The sequence below is a fragment of the Oryza brachyantha genome, chromosome 5 (genome assembly GCF_000231095.2).
Source record: "Oryza brachyantha chromosome 5, ObraRS2, whole genome shotgun sequence".
NCBI lineage: Eukaryota > Viridiplantae > Streptophyta > Magnoliopsida > Poales > Poaceae > Oryza > Oryza brachyantha.
This window is the reverse complement of record NC_023167.2, coordinates 18,436,246-18,453,645: the sequence shown is the minus strand read 5'-3', so window position 1 is coordinate 18,453,645 and position 17,400 is coordinate 18,436,246. Positions and strand designations below refer to the sequence as shown.

At 41.3% G+C, this 17,400-nt stretch overlaps 2 protein-coding genes across 2 annotated transcripts; both read right to left on the bottom strand.

Annotated features, from left to right (window-relative positions):
• Window positions 1-717: 717 nt before the first annotated feature.
• On the bottom strand, window positions 718-1,721 carry LOC107304204. The gene has a single exon (XM_040524299.1). It carries the CDS (start codon window positions 1,484-1,486, stop codon window positions 1,052-1,054), a length of 435 nt encoding a protein of 144 aa, XP_040380233.1. The 5' UTR covers window positions 1,487-1,721; the 3' UTR covers window positions 718-1,051.
• Window positions 1,722-3,863: 2,142 nt separating this feature from the next.
• On the bottom strand, window positions 3,864-16,528 carry LOC102713634 (glutamate synthase 2 [NADH], chloroplastic). The gene is made up of 23 exons (XM_040524532.1): window positions 16,361-16,528; window positions 15,272-15,753; window positions 15,030-15,149; window positions 14,826-14,939; window positions 14,563-14,715; window positions 14,374-14,474; window positions 13,969-14,065; window positions 13,364-13,473; window positions 13,119-13,222; window positions 12,764-12,943; window positions 12,335-12,678; window positions 12,171-12,235; window positions 11,626-12,095; window positions 10,248-11,117; window positions 8,713-8,867; window positions 8,434-8,595; window positions 6,682-8,220; window positions 6,319-6,537; window positions 5,852-6,126; window positions 5,456-5,761; window positions 5,042-5,309; window positions 4,635-4,889; window positions 3,864-4,520 (listed from the first exon to the last, which is right to left on the bottom strand). Exons 2-23 carry the CDS (start codon window positions 15,662-15,664, stop codon window positions 4,257-4,259), a joined length of 6,564 nt encoding a protein of 2,187 aa, XP_040380466.1. The 5' UTR covers window positions 15,665-15,753; window positions 16,361-16,528; the 3' UTR covers window positions 3,864-4,256.
• Window positions 16,529-17,400: the final 872 nt, after the last annotated feature.

Below are 17,400 nucleotides of genomic sequence, written 5' to 3'. Positions count from 1 at the left end.
TGAAGTCTGAACCTATTATGGACACAAAAGATACTGCCCAGGTTGCATATGATAAGAGGCATAGAGCTATCTTGATCTGAGTGAAGAGGTCAATATTTTGCCTAACCACACAATATGCCAACACGAGCTTTGGAGCCTAGTATCCATCACTTGCTTCACCCATCAATGGCAGTGTGACGAAGGCAGCACTAGTGTTTTGCTGATAACTGATAGCTAGCTGTGGTAACGTCTCGCCTCGATCGACAGAACACAAGCGATTGCTCCTTTGTCTGAATCTTGCCAGCTCTGACCAACCGACAACAACATGTCAATATCTAGGATAAGTTTGGGAGAAGGAAGGTAGTAGGCAGCATCGACCCAGATAGGGCGATCAAGTTTCCCATTTAATCCCAAAAGTAATTTAGAGAATTAAGGAAAAAAGTTGTGCTAAAACTGCAACATATCAGCCCCATCTTTTCGCTTATGATTATACTTATTAAGTTTAAATTTTTAACCTTAAATTTAGAATAGATTTTAGGGTTTATTATGTATTTTATTTTTTATTCTTGTTTTTTATATCGCTAAAGACACATATATAAATGCTTTATTCATAAACAGTTTTTTATTTATAAATATATCGTTTAGTTTTTCCATCGATAACCCAAACAATCACCCTCTTTATGAATCAATACATCTTATTGGCTAAATAATATCACAAGAAATTACAAAAAACTGTGCTTTTATGAAGTAAGCATGAGGCCAAGCATGCGTCTTACAAAAACAAGAACATCACTATTTACACACATGTCATGTTCATCATAAGCTGTCCAATTTGACAACTCTCTGCATACACTTTCAGTGTGCTGCGCCATGGCGAAACCGACAGAGACATCTTCTTCTCAAGAAGCCAAAGAGGAAGAGGAGAAAATCACCAATTCACCCTGTCACTAACTTGCTAGCTAAAATACCTGAGATATCTATAATTTCACAACTTTTTTCAGTGATCCAAAAAATATGTGCAGGCAGATTGGAGATCAAGCAGCACATCGGAGCTAGCTAGCCATGCCTGCGGCTAGTTGATCTCCGATATGCTCGCGAGCCGCGGCGCCCACCCGTCTCGGCACGGCCTCATCACGCCGCCGTTGCTGCCGCCGGTGAGGCCGGCGTTAAGCTCCACCATCCTGGCCTTCCTCTCGAGGGCGCACCGCACCTCCAGCCTCGCCATCAGCTCCGCCGCGTCCTTCCTCTTCATCACCACCGTCACCCGCATGCCGTCGCCGCCGGTCTCCACGCGGCACCCCGGCCACGCGCTCTTCATCTCCCGCTCCGGCGTGTCAAGCACCGGAACAACCACGTACCTCGACGCCTTGGCCTTGGCCTTGTCGCTCCTGCCGCCGCCGGCCGGCGCCTGCTTCTTCCTCCTCCTCTTCTCGACGACTCCCGCGGCGGCCGCCACCGCCGTGGCCTCCTGGCACGGCGGGCATGGCAGCTGCAAGCTGTTGCCCATAATCTAGGCCTCTAGCTAGAGCTAGCAAGCGACGATGTGTGTGGGTGTGAGCTACCTTTGAGTGGCAGTAGGTTGGTGAAATGGGCGTTATATAGTGGTGAAGAGGAGCTTGACTTGTTCAGAGGTAGAAGAAGAAGAGGGCGTACACGATGGGTTAGCAATCAAGACCAAAATTAATTACGATGCAATTTTTTTTTGCCTGAAAAAGAAATTCTAATTCTACAAGGCCGGCCCGGTGCTAATAGCCTCGATCATGCGTGTAACCTCGATCGGTGGAATGGTCAAGTACGCTAATGACTGTTGACTTGCTTGTCCACGGTCTTCGGCTTGTAAGCTGCAATCATAATGGTGTTTACCAAACAGATCCTAATATATACTGCAGAATGTACATGTGTATTCAAGTTATAAGTATATAACGGTATTAGTGGTTTTTACCGTCTTCGAGGCGGTACCATCGTGTCTGATTATGTTTTGGTTTATGTTTATATTTATAATTTTTAACCTTAAATTTAGAGTTGATTTTAAGGTTATTATAGTTTATTTTTGAGTGAAGTATACTATTGACCAGCGGTCCCTAAACTTATGTGTATGTGTCATCTAGCTCCATGAATTCTCAAAATGCATTTTTAGGTTTCCGAACTTGTCTGGGATGTTATATAGGTCCAAACGGACTCCGACCCGCTCCATCCGCTGACGTGGCATGCCACGGTGGCACCTACGTGTTGGTGGAGTTATGTGGGTCCCACATGTCAGTATCTCTCTCCTTCTTATTCTTTTCTCTCTCTTCTCAATTCCTCCACTCTCGGGCGCACGCACACGTAGGTACCACCATGACACGTCAACGAATGGAGCAGGTCGGAGCCCGTTTGGATCTATATGACACCCCAGACAAGTTCAGAGACCTAAAAGTGCATTTTGAGAGTTTAGTGACCTAGATGACACATGCACATAAGTTTAGGGACCGCTGGTGTACTTCACTTTTTTTTCATCTTTGGTTTTTAGATCGCCAAGAACATATATATAAAATTTGTATTCATAAATTATTTTTCATTTGCAAATATATCGTTTGGTTTTTTCCTCAAGCACCCAAAAAAATGACCGTGTTACATTATTTTTTTGTCGTAATTTATTTTCTAGCTTTGGCTTATAAATTTTTATTCACAAATTATTTTTCATTCATAAATATGTCTTTTAATTTTTTCGTAAATAAGCCAAACAATCACCCATAGGATTGGTAACTAAAATTCAGAATTTGGTGTGGAATAATTAAGAAGAAAGTGTGATCGTGTTGAGAACTGGGTGGAGGGGACAAAAACCGGTCGGTTATCATTAAAAAAACCGTACGAATTCAAAACTCAAAATTCAAAAAATCGTCATGGTTTTGGATGTCAAACCACACGGTTTGACACGATTATCGTGTGGTTTGGTGCGATTATCGTGGCGATTTTGAAGATGACGGTAATCACAGCTTCGATCATGATAATCGTGTGGTTTGGAATGATTATCATGCTATTTTGTAATCATGGATTCGATTACGATAATCACACGGTTTTCTGCAATTATCGCACGGTTTATTACGATTATCGCGATAATTTTGAATTCCTCCGCATTGGACCGTATTGGGCCTCAGGAACAATGAGATTTTTAGTTTTTTCTCACCTTTTAACCTTTTTTAATTGATTCATATCTTGTTTTTGAAATTTTGTTTACCACTAAGTTTAGGATAAGCATAACTATAACCATGATTTTTTTTAGATTTTTCTACTAAATTTTTTCTAATTTTTTGAATTAGGATGATATTTGTGGAACCGTATCGCCAAAACCGCTATCGCATCTTGGCGATACGTGCGCGGTTTTGTGAACCCTGGTTGAGAGTCAAACATGGAACCATAGAGAACTGCACACTCTACCACTACGTTAGCAATAACTTATCTTAAAGAAATTCTCATAAAATTGTTTAGAATTAACAGGCACAATACATCTGCAAATTGAAGCACCTGTCGATTAAGGTCAATCTTGTTACCCCAATAATCAATAGTCGCCGAGTACGCAGTCAATAATGGACCCTACTGTTTTCGTAACGGCATCGCCGGTTTAGAAAAGAAAAAAAATGATGTTCAAATGAGAATTATTAGACGCTAGAACAAGGCATATCAAATATGATTTCCTTTGCATCAAGTGTTGTCACTAATATCTTCTAGACTAATAGCGCATGACTTAGCTCCAAATCTCCAATTATACGATGCATAAAACAATCAATAATATCCTAGCCTGTCGCACGAGGATTGAGTTTCTTTTTTTATAAAGGAAGGATTCCAGCACAACAGAAACCTGGAAACTAGCAGTCACACTGTTAACAGACTGGTTTGGTGTCATATGCACTTCTCTATCACTGAAATAAAAAAAATACCTTGTGCTTTTGTTTACTCCTGTGCCAGTCAATGCCAACACTTCAAGAGCACCTTCAGAATTTAGTATGTACTTATACATGTCCAAATGTTTAAACAAAATCTTCCTTATATTTATTTAACAAAAACTATACATTGCTCTTATAATTACAGAACTTGCATCTCTTCACGAGAAGAAATAGGGAAAAAAATATAGCGGCCAGCAAAATTTCCCTTTTATCATACTTTATATAAACAAAAGGGCCCTCTTTTCTTGTAAATTATTCAGGAGTCCTTTATTTTTCCTTTTATATATAGCTAAGAATGCATATCTCTACTATCTTTTCACCACGGCTGTACCAAAGTTGCAGAAATATTTTCGTCTATGCAACTACGGGTTGGACCAGACCTTCACTTGACATGGCAATGTCTTCTGTGCCGTTGATTTCACTTTCATCCTTTGACAGGTACTTGTCTACGGCTGCTGCAGCTTGCCGTCCCTCTGTAATGGCCCAAACAACAAGGGATTGCCCACGTCTGCAGTCTCCAGCAGCAAACACGCCGTCCACATTAGTCGCAAAATTTCCAAATTGAGCCTTGAAGTTTGACCTCATGTCTTGCTCTAGACCCAGCTGCTTAGCAACAGTCTGTAGAAGGATATGCAGTTAGGCACTATATGTTGTTTGATCTCAAAACAGCTACATGCACAATTGTGTAATGCTATTCTCGTCTATAATAAGAGAAAAGGGAGGAAAACTAACCTCTTCGGGACCCAGGAATCCCATAGCTAATAGGACAAGATCAGCCTCAATAATTTCTTCTGATCCTTCAACTTCCTTGAATTGGAACCTTCCATCCACTTTTCCCCATTCAACACGTATTACCTCAAGTTTGTTCACTTTTCCATTCTCGTCTCCGATAAACCGCTTCGTGAGGACTTTGTAACTTCTTGGATCTTTTCCAAACTTGCTAGCAGCTTCCTGGTGCCCATAATCAACACGGAAGATCTTGGGCCACTGAAGGCAATAATCGAATCAGAGCACAGTAATGTAAGTACAAGTTCAGGCAATGGTAATGAGGCAATGCTTAAATTTTAAAAATATAAATATATTTTTACTACAAAAATATAAAGATGCTATCATTTTTTTTTAATGATGAGGGAACTAACCTGTGGCCAGGGGTTGTCAGGTGCCCTCTTTCTTGGTGGTTCAGGCAAAAGTTCAAGATTTACAAGGTTGGTGCAGCCATGCCTAATGGATGTCCCAATACAATCTGTACCTGTGTCTCCACCACCAATGACAACCACCTTTCTCCCTTGTGCTGATATGTAGTTACCATCCTCCAACTTACTGTCAAGTAAACTTTTGGTATTGGCATGAAGAAATTCCATAGCAAAATGGATGCCCGACAACTCGCGTCCAGGGATACGGAGATCTCTGCTCAAGTATAATGCACTAAAACTTAGCCGAGTTTCAAGGATGATAAAACTGTGTAGCTTAGAATTTAAAAACTGGTGACAAGAAATATGTAAACAAAGGAGAACTACAAAATCCACTTTTTTTTAGCTTTTGTGTTAAATCACCTCGGCTTTGTAGCCCCACAAGCCAAAATAACTGCATCATTATCAGAACGGAGCTGTTCAATGGAGTACAGAGGGTCACTTCCAACATGGGCATTCACAACGAATTTAACCCCCTCCTTAGTCATTAGATCAACACGTCGCTGAACAATGCCCACTTTGTCTGTCTTCATATTTGGAACCCCATACATCATAAGGCCTCCAATACGGTCAGCACGTTCGAACACAGTCACAAAATGGCCCATTTTGTTGAGTTGATCCGCAGCAGCTAGGCCAGCTGGGCCACTGCCAACAATAGCAACTCTCTTTCTGCAAAAAATTAAGTAGCTTAAATGCAGCAATTGTTACATGTTTCAACTCATATAGGAAAGCAAGTAAAAAGTTGTTTAAAACACACACCCTGTTCTCTGTAGTGGAGGCCGTGGTACCATCCATCCCTGTTCAAATCCTTTATCTATGATGGCGCACTCTATGCTCTTTATGGATACTGGATTGTCTATAATGCCAAGTACGCATGAACCCTCACAAGGAGCAGGACAAACACGTCCAGTAAACTCAGGGAAATTGTTTGTCTCAAGTAGGCGATCCAAGGCTTCGCGCCATCTATTCTGATGAACCAATTCATTGAATTCAGGGATCTTATTTCCAAGAGGACAACCAGCACCAGAACCCTCCTGCAAAAGTTTGATATAAGAAAAATACAGAAACCATACCAAGAAACCTTTACAGTTGTACATGTATAAGAAATCAAGAGGTAAAAATCAACATATGTATAAAACTATTGCACTGGAAAGCATCATTGTATTTTATGCAAAAAAAAAAAACTAGCTGCCTGATACAGAAGGGAAAAAAAATTGAAGTATCACCTGATGACAGAAAGGAGTGCCACAATCCATGCATCGAGCAGATTGTGTCTTTAGTAGTGGGCCAGGAACCAATTCAATTGCAACTTCATTCCAATCTTTTACACGCTCATTTGGATCTCTGTAAGAAATCCCTTCTCGCTCATATGTTATGAAACCTCGGTACTTTACAGCATTTGAAACTCGTGATGGTCGGTTTGATGGCTTTTCGTTTATCACTTTCTGCATACAAAAAAAAAATTGCGGTCAGACTAGAAAGCTCACATAATTACAATTATAACTATTTTAGGAATGCTATCATAAACTTCCATCAGTCAAGTATCAAAGATACAGAGTGACAAAGTATTCTGCTTATTCCTTATTTACCTCTGTCTTTACTGAAATACCGTTTGAAGCTTTAGTTGCTTCAAGCTTTTGCTTTGCTTCTTCAGCAGCCTTTTCTGCTTTTAGTTTATCCAAAACCCGCTTGTAATCTCTTGGAAATACTTTAACAAATTTCGGAAGAAGATTATCAAAATTAGAGAGCATATATCTGGCCAAATCACTTTTTGTGTGGAGTCTATGCTGTTGTATCATCATTCTCAATGTTATGATGTCATCTTCTTCAACTACATCATACAAGTCAACTAACTCATAATTGCAACGGCTTCTGAACTTCCCATCCACATCATAGACATAAGCAATACCTCCACTCATGCCAGCTGCAAAGTTCCTACCAGTTTTTCCGAGAATAACAGCGATACCTCCTGTCATGTACTCACATCCATGATCGCCGATCCCTTCAACTACTGCTCGAGCACCTGAATTCCGGACACAAAACCTTTCTGCTGCCATACCATTGAAAAATGCCTCTCCCTTCGTAGCACCATATAAAGCCACATTACCAATCACAATATTGTCCTGTGGATTAAATCGACTATTTCTTGGTGGATACACAACAATCTTTCCACCCGACAGTCCTTTACCCACATAATCATTGCTGTCCCCCTCAAGCTCAAGGGTGACCCCAGGACACAGAAAAGCACCAAAACTTTGGCCAGCACTCCCATTCAGCTTAATATGGATGGTATCCGAAGGCAATCCATGAATGTGATATCGTTTTGTGACCTCATGACTGAGCATAGTGCCAACAGCCCGGTTAATGTTCCGGACTGGTGTCTCAATGAAAACACGAACACCGTTTTGAAGGGCAACTCTTGAGGAGGCTATGAGTTTGTTATCTAATGCCATGTCAAGGCCATGGTCCTGCTTCTCCACACAATATTGAACAGCCCCAGGACTACTTTCAGCAGCTGGTTTCAGCAGCCGTGAGAGATCAATGTTTTCAAGTTTCTCATTGCCCTTCAGTACCTCAGGATCAACCTCAAGCATATCTGATCGCCCAACCATTTCATTAACGGTGCGGAAGCCAAGCTGTGCCATGATTTCTCGTACCTCCTCAGCAAGCATGAAGAAATAGTTTATGACATGTTCTGGCTTCCCAGCAAACTTTGCACGGAGCACTGGATCTTGTGTAGCAATACCAGCAGGGCAAGTGTTGGTATGACACTTCCTCATCATAATGCATCCAAGTGTGATTAAAGGGGCCGTGCTAAATCCAAATTCCTCGGCTCCAAGTAAACAAGCAACAGCAACATCTCTACCAGTTTTCATCTGTCCATCTGTCTGTAGAACAGCTCGGCCACGCAGACCATTGATCACCAGAGTCTGGTGTGTTTCAGCTAATCCAAGCTCCCAAGGAAGCCCGGCATTTTTTATCCCCGTCCACCTGGAGGCTCCTGTGCCTCCATCATGTCCAGAGATCAGAACATGGTCAGCATGGCCTTTCACCACACCACTAGCGACAATTCCTACACCAGCTTCAGAGACTAGTTTGACGCTGATTCTGGCTCCTGGGTTTGCATTCTACAGTAGAAAGAAGCAACACGCATAAGCCAACAAAATTTGTAAAGTGCAACATGCAGGTTTCTAAAAAGGTTATTTAATTTGAAACATTGAGACATGAACTGGTAATTAATAAGGAAGTAAATGTGCAAGTAGCAAAATAAAATCTTGCACTAAGTAGTTATGAGACCACATGAGACTATACCCTTCCCATTTAAACAAAGGAGACTTTACCTTAAGGTCATGGATAAGTTGCGCGAGATCCTCAATAGAGTATATATCGTGGTGAGGAGGCGGGCTGATGAGCCCTACACCAGCTGTAGAATTTCTAGTGACTGCAATGTCGCCAATGACCTTGTGACCTGGTAGCTCACCACCTTCACCAGGTTTAGCTCCCTGTACAGTTAGTGACAAGATATAAATTTCTACTTCCTGATGAATAGCCAGACCAGTGTTCCACGGATAATACAGAAGTAGTTTATATAGTTTTCAAGAACCAATCTAGTCAAATACCTGAGCCATTTTTATCTGCACCTCAACTGCATTAGTCAGATAATAAATGGAAACTCCAAATCTTCCACTGGCAACTTGCTTGATCGCACTTATTCTTGGATTCTTTGAACCATCGGGAAGAGGCTCCATACGACAAGGTTGCTCCCCTCCCTCACCTTTTTAGATGTGCATCCCAATTAACATATAAAATGGAATCAGTTACCAAATTCACTAGTAAGTTGATATTCTTAACAAATAAGTCATAAACAGGTTCACATAAGATGCATATCTGCAGATGCGAAGTGCAATATTAGAGAGAATGAGAATAGAATGAACAAAAGTTGATAAATAATTTTGTATCAGCCTAGCTGCTGTGCTTGAATGAGCAACAACAGGCTTCTTCCCATTTGTTTCTGAGGCCGTGTTCACCACCCATGATATGATATCTAAACCCCATCGTTTTCCGCGCGCATGCTTCCTGAAATGCTAAATAGTGTATTTTTTGCGAAAATTTCTATAGGAAAGTTGTTTTAAAAAATCATATTAATCTATTTTATTTTTTTAATAATTGATTAATCATGTAATAATCTATTAGTACGTTTTCTGCGCCGGATAACTAACCCACCTCCCTCCAACTACCGAACGCGGCCTAAGTAGCATATGGAAGAGTTCAGGAGGCATCTCTCTTTCGTATCAAATGACACCTAGCCCTGAAATTGGAGAGCGATGATTTAAATGCTATATCAACTAAGAAAAGCCATATACACTTGTCAAAGGATCCCATGATTTATTCACTTATGTAAAACACCAATGACTGTTTACCTAGACTTATAATAGCATATAAGCCTTGTTGGCCAAAAACTATAACATTTCCTGATCTTATCAACCTTTTGGTGAAGCGAGGGAAAGCCCAAGTGTGGTGCTACTCATGAATGGCCCACCCCGCAGGCCACAGAAGGCCAAGGAATTGGGCGAATTCTGGGCCATATGGTGTTACAACTGTATGCTTATGTGGTTACTCTCCTACTATCTAATAACGGTATGCACAAACCCCTTCAATCTACACCATCCAAAGTTGTTAAGGAACTAATGGGGATATTAGACTTCTAACTTTCCACTTAAGCGTAGTTTGGCCAACTGTAAGGCTTAATCTATGCCAAGTAAGAACGCCAGTTCATAGTTGTAAATTGGTCTTTGCTCTCATGCTTGATAACTATATAACTATCTACCCGGCAAAAAAAACTATATAACTATCGCATTTCAGGCATATATGTATACTACTTTAAATGTCTCTAGTGGTGATGACAGTGAATCTAACATTTTGTAATATATTTCCATTTGAAAGCATGAGTACTTTGCTAATACTAACTCATAATTCTAAGTAAGCAAATTGAGGTGATCTTTCAATGGCAATGTTAAAATGGTCTAAAAGAGCCAACTAAGTTATCATGTGAAAAATCAAGGAAGCTTAGAACTATATAGCAAGCACACAACACATAGCATTTTAAAGTAACTGACTCAGCAAAAGATCAGGTCCCGTATGTGGTAGGAGATACCTGTGTTTGATTTTCCTCCAAGTGTGTTCATAGCCTCAGCCAGGGAAACATGAGCTTCCAAGGAAATGGATCCATAACTCATTGCTCCAGTACAGAACCGCTTCACTATCTCCTTTGCAGGTTCTACCTCATCCAAGGAAATTTTGATCGGAGTTTCTCTAAATTTCAGCATGCCACGTAGAGTACATTGCTTATTCAGCTCATGAATGCGCCTAGAATATTCTTTGTATGCTTCCCTGCTGTTAACTCGTGCTGCTTCTTGCAATTTTGCTATGGAAAAAGGATCGTTAAGGTGAACTTCTCCATTTTTCCTCCAGTGGTAATCCCCAGGGTTGGGAAGAGCATTAGCATCTGCACTTCCCGGTGGTAAAGTTCTTGATGGGAACGCAATCTCATGGAGACGAAGAGCATCTTGTGCAAGCATTTCAAAGGTTGCACCTTCAACTCTACTAGGAGTACCTTCAAAACACTTGCTGACCACTTCTGAAGCAAGACCAAGGGCCTCAAAAATCTGAGCACCTTTGTAAGATGCCAGTGTGGATATTCCCATCTTCGCAAGAACTTTCATCATTCCATAGTTTGAAGCATAAAAATATTTTTCAACAAGTTGTTTCTGTGTATAAGGTTCTCCATCAGCATTAGGAGGAATCCTTCCATCAATTTGCAACCGCCATATTGTTTCTATAGCTAAATAAGGGCATATAGCATCAGCACCAAATCCGATAAGGGTAGAAAAATGGTGCACTTCACGAGGTTCAGCCGATTCAACTAACAACCCTATGCGTGTCCTCTCAAGATTTGAGACAAGGTGCTGATGAACAGCTCCAACTGCCAATAGGGAACTGACAGCTACACGATCTGAAGAAAAATCTGTATGCAAACTTCTAGTTAAAGAATAATCTTTCGGTCCAAATGAGACTGATGACGAGGCAAGTTAATTTTGAGAATTAACCATTGAAATGCAGAGCACATGCCATGGTGACAAGCTTGGGAAAGCTGAACTCAGATACAAAAATAAATAGGATAAATCTTGATTTCAAAGTGAAAAGAGCTATGCTGACACTTTATCCAAGAGGAGCAAGAAAAACTAAGGTCAAGCTAGCCTGAGATGAAACTAAGATGTTGACTGTTAACATGCTGTTATGAAAACTTGCACTAGATATTTACTTATTCATGATCTCTAAATAAAATAAAATCGTGATATCTCACATGCTGCAATAACAGCACAACAGATATCCAAGCACATTCAGATCAATGTTAGTCGTATTGATGAACATGGAAAAGATCCAATATATAATAAAACTAATGTGCATCAAACTATATCCAGATGCTGATAAATTCATGGATCATAAAATTCATGCTGATAAATCTTACTGACCTCTATCAGAGAGAACTAGAATAGTGTAGCCCTTGTGAATAGCTTCTCGTGCTTGAGCACAAATTTTATCCAAAGTCTGTTGTAAGCCTATCCTTCCATTCTTTTTAGGATAAGTTATGTCAAGCACCTTGCTGCGCCAACCCCGGTAGTTCGTTTTTTTAATAGCCTCCATCTCATCTGTATTCAGTAAAGGACCCTTGAGCGTGAGCCGATGGCACTGTCGCTCTGTTGTTTCAGACAAGTCACCTTCTGGACCGATCATACACTCCATAGATGTGACAATTTTCTCCCTGATCGGGTCAATCGGTGGGTTTGTAACTTGTGCAAACATCTGCTTGAAGTATTCATATGTCAGTTTCTCTCTGTTTGACATCACAGCCAGGGGAGTATCATTTCCCATTGATCCGAGAGCTTCTACTCCATCTTTGGCCATAGGTAGCATCAACATTTCCAGGGCTTCTCTTGTATACCTGAATCCAACCAAATAGATAATTTGTCAACAAAAAAGATGAGAACAAACATACTAAGATTTGATTGTTTCTTACCCAAAAGCCTTCAGCGGGGCCAAAATTCCACGGAGACCCATGTCTGCTTTGTTTTCATTTGTAATCTGCATCAAAGTATAAAAGAAACCATAAAATAGCTTGCCTCGCATGGCAATCTCCTAACCTACAGAACACTCAAAAAGTCAGCAAGATAATTAACTTACTGGAAGTGTGCCTGAAATGCGTGGTGCAACTCTCTCAGTTTCATTTACAGATTCTATAATATCTGTGAGTTGTATCCTTTGTCTCTTTAGCCACTCGCCGTACGGATGAGCTTTGGAGTACTCTTGCTTCAATTCATCATCATTGACAACACAATGGTTGTCAAAATCAACTAAAAGCATCATTCCAGGGTTTAGCCTACCTTTTCTTGAAATATCTTCAGGAGGAACATCAACCACACCAACTTCACTAGCCATAATTACACGGCCACTGTAGGTCACATAAAAGCGGCCTGGCCTCAAGCCATTACGATCCAGGGTTGCGCCTAGGTAACGTCCATCAGTAACTGTGTGTGAAGACCAGATCAGAACCGATACTCATCTTAATGCATGCATAAATATTAAGAGGAGAGTTTATTTTTATCTTGTTACATGAGATTAGAGCTGGTCCATCCCAAGGTTCCATAAGTGCTGAAAAGAACTCATACAAAGCTTTTCTCTTAGGGTCCATGTTAACATCGTTTTGCCACGCCTCAGGGATCATCATCATGACAGCCTCTGGTGCGCTTCTTCCAGATTGTATGAGAAGTTCAAGAACATTGTCAATTGCACCTAAATTTACAACATCAGTCAATAAATTAACTTTGCAAAAATGATTATACTTTCATTTGACAAGTAAAAAAGGGATATGCAATGCCAAATATACACACTGTTTCCTAGACATCAAGCTAGCAGCATACAATACTTTTATTTTTATCATGTGTAAATTGTGGTAAAGAACAACAACCTGAATCCGAAGATGTAGCATCCACTATAGGCAGAAGTTTCAACATTTCGTCCCTTGTTAGACCTAGACCATTACATTTCAAGAGACCCTCGCGTGCCTTCATCCTACCAAACATGGAAATGGGACAACAGTGCAAGTTAGCATATAAATATATAAAATTCATGCTCCATCGTTCACAGGCATACAAAGATTCTTGCTGACAAGAAAATGATAAATAGGAAGATAAGCATGTTTAGCAAAATTACCAGTTCTTGTTCCCTCGAAGGGTATTGATCTCGCCGTTATGCCCCAGAACACGCATTGGTTGTGCTCGATCCCAACTAGGGAAGGTGTTCGTGGAAAATCTTGAGTGGATCTGTTTGCATGCATGACTTTTAAACCATACCCTGTTTCATCTTTTGTACAACTATGACTAGTATGCTTTCATATAAATACCCAGTAGTTCAGTGCTATCTACCCTTGAATCCTATTCTATATGCTATTATCCATGTAAAACAGTTCCAGAACCTAAGCTACCTCATACCAAATAAAGTTTGTTTAAATCACCTAATTGGGATACACATTCTGGCAAAGCAGTTGATAATAGCAGAACTACACAAGGACTCTGAAGTGTGCACACTTTTTATTGGGCATCAGCTGACATAGTTTCTAGTTTCTACAGCTAAAGCCAAAGGCGTCATGAACCAGGAGTGAAAAAGCATACTATCATAAGAAAATAGGATATTTGTTGCCTACTTAGATGCACTGTATGGCCTAACAACCATCCTGATGCTAGCAATCCCATACTCCGACTACGATCATGGATTTTATTATTCAGATTCAGATAAAATTGAAATGGTTATGTACTTACCAGTGCCATGTAACTTGTGAAGTTCTTATCGCCTAAGTCTGCAAAGAAGTACCCCTTGAGTTGGCTTGGCTTAAGCTGACCCTTATAAACAATGGTCCTGAAAAAATATCAAAAACAATTTTCAGCAAATAATTGCTTGGCAGAAAATGGAATGCGTGCACATTTTACCAAATCAAACTTGAGCGAGATCAGATCACAAAGTAAAAAAAATAACCAAAAATTTTCTTATGCTCCTCGTTATCAAAATGAAACTTTTCTAAAACATGTTTTCTTTTCTTTTTTACGGCTTACTGTTACTTGATACAGATAAGCTGTAACGGAAATCCTTATTGGCTATCACTTCAGATTACAAGGTTGGAAACTTTAAACCACACTTTTTATTTTAAGGAGATGATAACACAGAACCTTGAAGATAGAGAGCACATGTAGAAATCTTTTGGTCCACCATTCTTGACACCTAGAGCTTCTCGAATGGACATGATTGAGAACCTCCGTAGAACATACATCTGCAGTTGCAACCAACCAAAAAAAATCAAGGAACAACAGACACAGATGAAATCCATAAAGTTCAAATGTTCTAGATCATCAAATGACCTGCTGCTCAAAATCAGCCTTTGAACGTGCACTTTTGGTGACAAACACTTGCTCAATCACAGGTTCGGTATCTAACGCCGATTGACCCAAGCCAGAGTTGTCTGTGGGAACCCGGCGCCAGCCTAGTACAGAATGTCCCAGTAACTCCGCTTTCTGCGTGAGTCAAAACAAATCCAAAGATACAACATGAAAGTGAGAATGCTATCAGTTGCTATCAGATTGAACTGAACTGTTCTACCGTTCTGCTCTATCACTAGACTAACCTCACGAAACAAAAGTTTGCTCTTTTCAAGGCGTTCCTCGTCTGTGGGCATGAAAAACATCCCGACGGCGTACCCGCCAGGCGGTGGAAGCTCAAAACCTGCGTCCTTCGTGACCTGTTAGAACACAAAAAAGAGGCAGAAAAGATGATTCCCCAATGCAGAAAAAATCCATATTTCTCGGCTGAAAACTTCAAGAAGGTTTACCTCTCTGAAGAAGCCGTGCGGCAGGGCAACGAGGATGCCTGCGCCGTCGCCTGTGTTCTTCTCGCAGCCGCAGGCGCCACGGTGAGCCATTCTCTCGAGCATCTCTATGGCGTCGTCGACCTGCAACCACGAAAGCCGCCGCGAACAATTCCAGAATTTCAGACATGCACGCCGCGTTGGAGTTTCGATTGTTTGCAACGGACAATCAACTCTAGCAGCATGCTCCGCCGCGAAAACCTCACCGTCTTACGGCTGTACTCTCCGGAGAGCTCCGCGATGAAGCCGACGCCGCACGAGTCGCGCTCCAAGGAGGGATCGTACAGCCCAATGCTGCTCTCGGGGATCTTCGACATCGACCTGGGAGGCGGAGGACGCACCTCCCCCGCCGCCTCCGCCTGGCGCGACGACGACACCGATGCCCGCGGCGCCACTCGGTCCTCGGCAGGGAGAGCCCCGCCGAGAAACCCGCCCTCCAGTGACACGAGGCCGTGGCGAGCCCGCGCCGCCGCCGCCGCAGCCGCTGCTCCGTACGACGACACAGCGGTCGCCGATGAGCGGCGACGCTTCTCCCCGCGGCCGCCAGCCGCCGCCGGCGCGGCCCGCAGCTTGAGAGCAAGGCCCTGCGCCGCCGACATTGCCCGCGCGGGAACGAATGCCCCCTCGCCTCCGCTCGCTCAGGCGTGTAGTTTACTCCGCTTGTAGGTGTAGGGTAAGATTGCTAAATCTGTAGGCAAAATTGCAAATCCAACTAAAAACGTTAAAGATATAAAACCTGTTTAAATTATCAAAGAAATCTTTCCGAAAAAACTGCACCCATCTACCCTGTTAGGACTATTTATTTGTTTTAGAGAAAAAAACAAAAGATTGAATTTCTAATAATTGGATTTATATAAAAGTTATTTTGTTTGGAGAAATGAAGTATAGGGAAAAAACTTTTCTTTTCTGCATTTTGGGGAGATAAAACATAGGAAATTTATCATCCACTTAGAACTCCTGAGAAAATTCTCGTGAATTGATATATGCATACATTTTTACTATGTTATCTTTTCTTATTCTTATGGTTTAAAATTTTTTTACGAGAATCTAGTCACAAAATAAGGCTAACTTTTTAGTTTAGTCCAAAAAAGTTTAGTTTTCTTGTTTGAGAAATATAACTTGCTTCGGATGGAGGAAAGTGGAAATGGATAAAAGCAAGATAAATTCTTTCATTTTTAGATGGGATCAGAAAAGGATAAGTATAATAAATAAAAAGACAAAAAAAAATCCTCCACTGCATGACACCGTAACAGAAAAATATAAAGCGAGAGATTCGATACGAGCAACCGATATACCTCACGATTCTCTGGAAAACTTTGAACTGCTGTTTCCTCCTCTTCACCTGGATAAATGGAGATCGCCGGCGAGCGGCGGCGCGCCGGCCGATTCTCCCCTCTCCCTGGTAGTTGTATCGCTCGTCGCCTTTGCTTCTTCACCTCTGTATCTTGCTTCGCTCCCCTCTTCTCTGCTCTGAAGTCTCTGAACTTACAGAGCAGCACACGCCCTCGTTTTTATAGGGATAGTTTTTATGGGCCCCGCAATAGCAGCTCGTATACTCCCTACATTTCCGTAGATTTTCGTGTGGTATTTTCCTGCACTTTTTTTTCTCTCTGATTCTTCGTTGATATCTTGTTGCAGCCTTGCAGTTGGCATCAATGTTTTTTTTTCCTAATACACTATGGGAAGAGGGAGACTCCAAAGTTTACAACAAATACTTCCATAGTCGATTATTTTCAATTTTATACTTCAAATTCTAGCAGATTTCAAATTTATATTTCAACTGGGAAAATTAGCAAGGGCCAATGGAAAAAGGTTGTGGTGTGATGGTGTAGTCATAGGGTATAATTTTATACACTAGGGTTTAAACTCTAGTGACCACAAATATTACGTATATATAAGTGTGTTTTCAAATGAGTTATAGAGAATATGATATATGTTATTTGTTTCTATCTCTTTAAACCCATGTTAACCCATGTTAAAAGAGACATTTAGATGAGCAATTTTATAGTTCAACAAAAAAAAATAACGCACATTCTACTCAGCTAGATTCAATAGTAAGAAATGATATTTTTCATTGAACCGGAGCAAATCTCCATTTAGATACAGGTGGTTTGTGTTTCATGTAACCGAAAAAAAATTAGCGATGGCCAAAAAGTGATAATCTACACGCGGAAGGGTGTTCAACGCAAATGGCGACGCAAAATCTTTAGCTCATCAACGAGACCGCGAGAGCGACGCCGCGGGAAACGGCGTGCGGTGCGGCGGGCCCCGCGCGCGCGACGGCGAAAGGCAGGCCCCGGCCGGGCAGCCGATGCCAAAACGCGCGCGCGCGGGG

Excerpts from the sequence above, each read along its gene's own strand:
- LOC107304204 (XM_040524299.1), bottom strand. The coding sequence starts at position 1,486 with ATGGGCAACAGCTTGCAGCTGCCATGCCCGCCGTGCCAGGAGGCCACG.
- LOC102713634 (XM_040524532.1), bottom strand. The coding sequence starts at position 15,664 with ATGTCGGCGGCGCAGGGCCTTGCTCTCAAGCTGCGGGCCGCGCCGGCG. Across the intron at positions 12,944-13,118 it reads TGCTACATCTTCGGATTCAG|GTGCAATTGACAATGTTCTT; the intron begins GTTGTTGTTCTT and ends TTGTAAATTTAG. Across the intron at positions 5,310-5,455 it reads TGTGGGGCTACAAAGCCGAG|AGATCTCCGTATCCCTGGAC; the intron begins GTGATTTAACAC and ends ATACTTGAGCAG.